Consider the following 504-nt stretch of genomic DNA (forward strand, 5'->3'; position numbering starts at 1 on the left):
CTGGGCCACTTCGGGCTGCGGTGAGGCCTGAGCCGGGGTCGGGGTCAAGGTCGGAGTTGGGGACGGGGGCTGAGGGGAGAATAGGCGCTCCCCGGGCGGCGGCGATGGGGACCCCGGTTCCGCCGACCCTTCCTGGGCCCCCGGGCCGCAGGCGCTGATGCGGCAGCCCGGCATCCCCCGCCCCCCGGCGGTCCGCAGCAGTAGGTCCGCGGGTCTGGCCGGCTGTCCCCCACGCTGGGAAGGATGGAGGCCTCAAAACAGAGAGAGACGCGGCCGCAGCCCCCACACTAGCGCCAAGGCAGCCGCGGGTGCGTCTTATAGGCCATGGGGCGGAGCGAAGGGCAGCACAGCCAATCAAAGACTGGCATGCCCTGAACCCTCCTCCCCTGCCCCGCCCCGTCAGGACACTGCCCAAACCCTTCAGCTCCCTGGTCCTTCGACCCAGGCTACTCTGCTAGGGCATCCAGTCCCTATCCACCTCCTCCAAATTTTGGGTGGAAAGGG

At 69.6% G+C, this 504-nt stretch overlaps 1 protein-coding gene across 1 annotated transcript in view; it reads right to left on the reverse strand.

Moving 5' to 3' along the window:
• TRNP1 (TMF1 regulated nuclear protein 1) overlaps window positions 1–174 on the reverse strand; it is a 6458-nt gene extending 6284 nt beyond the window's left edge. Inside the window, exon 1 of the mRNA XM_029227031.1 lies at window positions 7–174. Coding sequence (XP_029082864.1) covers window positions 7–174 — 168 coding nt within the window. The remainder of the gene's footprint in view (window positions 1–6) is intronic.
• Window positions 175–504: the final 330 nt, after the last annotated feature.

The sequence above is a fragment of the Monodon monoceros genome, unplaced genomic scaffold (genome assembly GCF_005190385.1).
Source record: "Monodon monoceros isolate NGI ecotype Baffin Bay Population unplaced genomic scaffold, NGI_Narwhal_1 Super_Scaffold_18, whole genome shotgun sequence".
NCBI lineage: Eukaryota > Metazoa > Chordata > Mammalia > Artiodactyla > Monodontidae > Monodon > Monodon monoceros.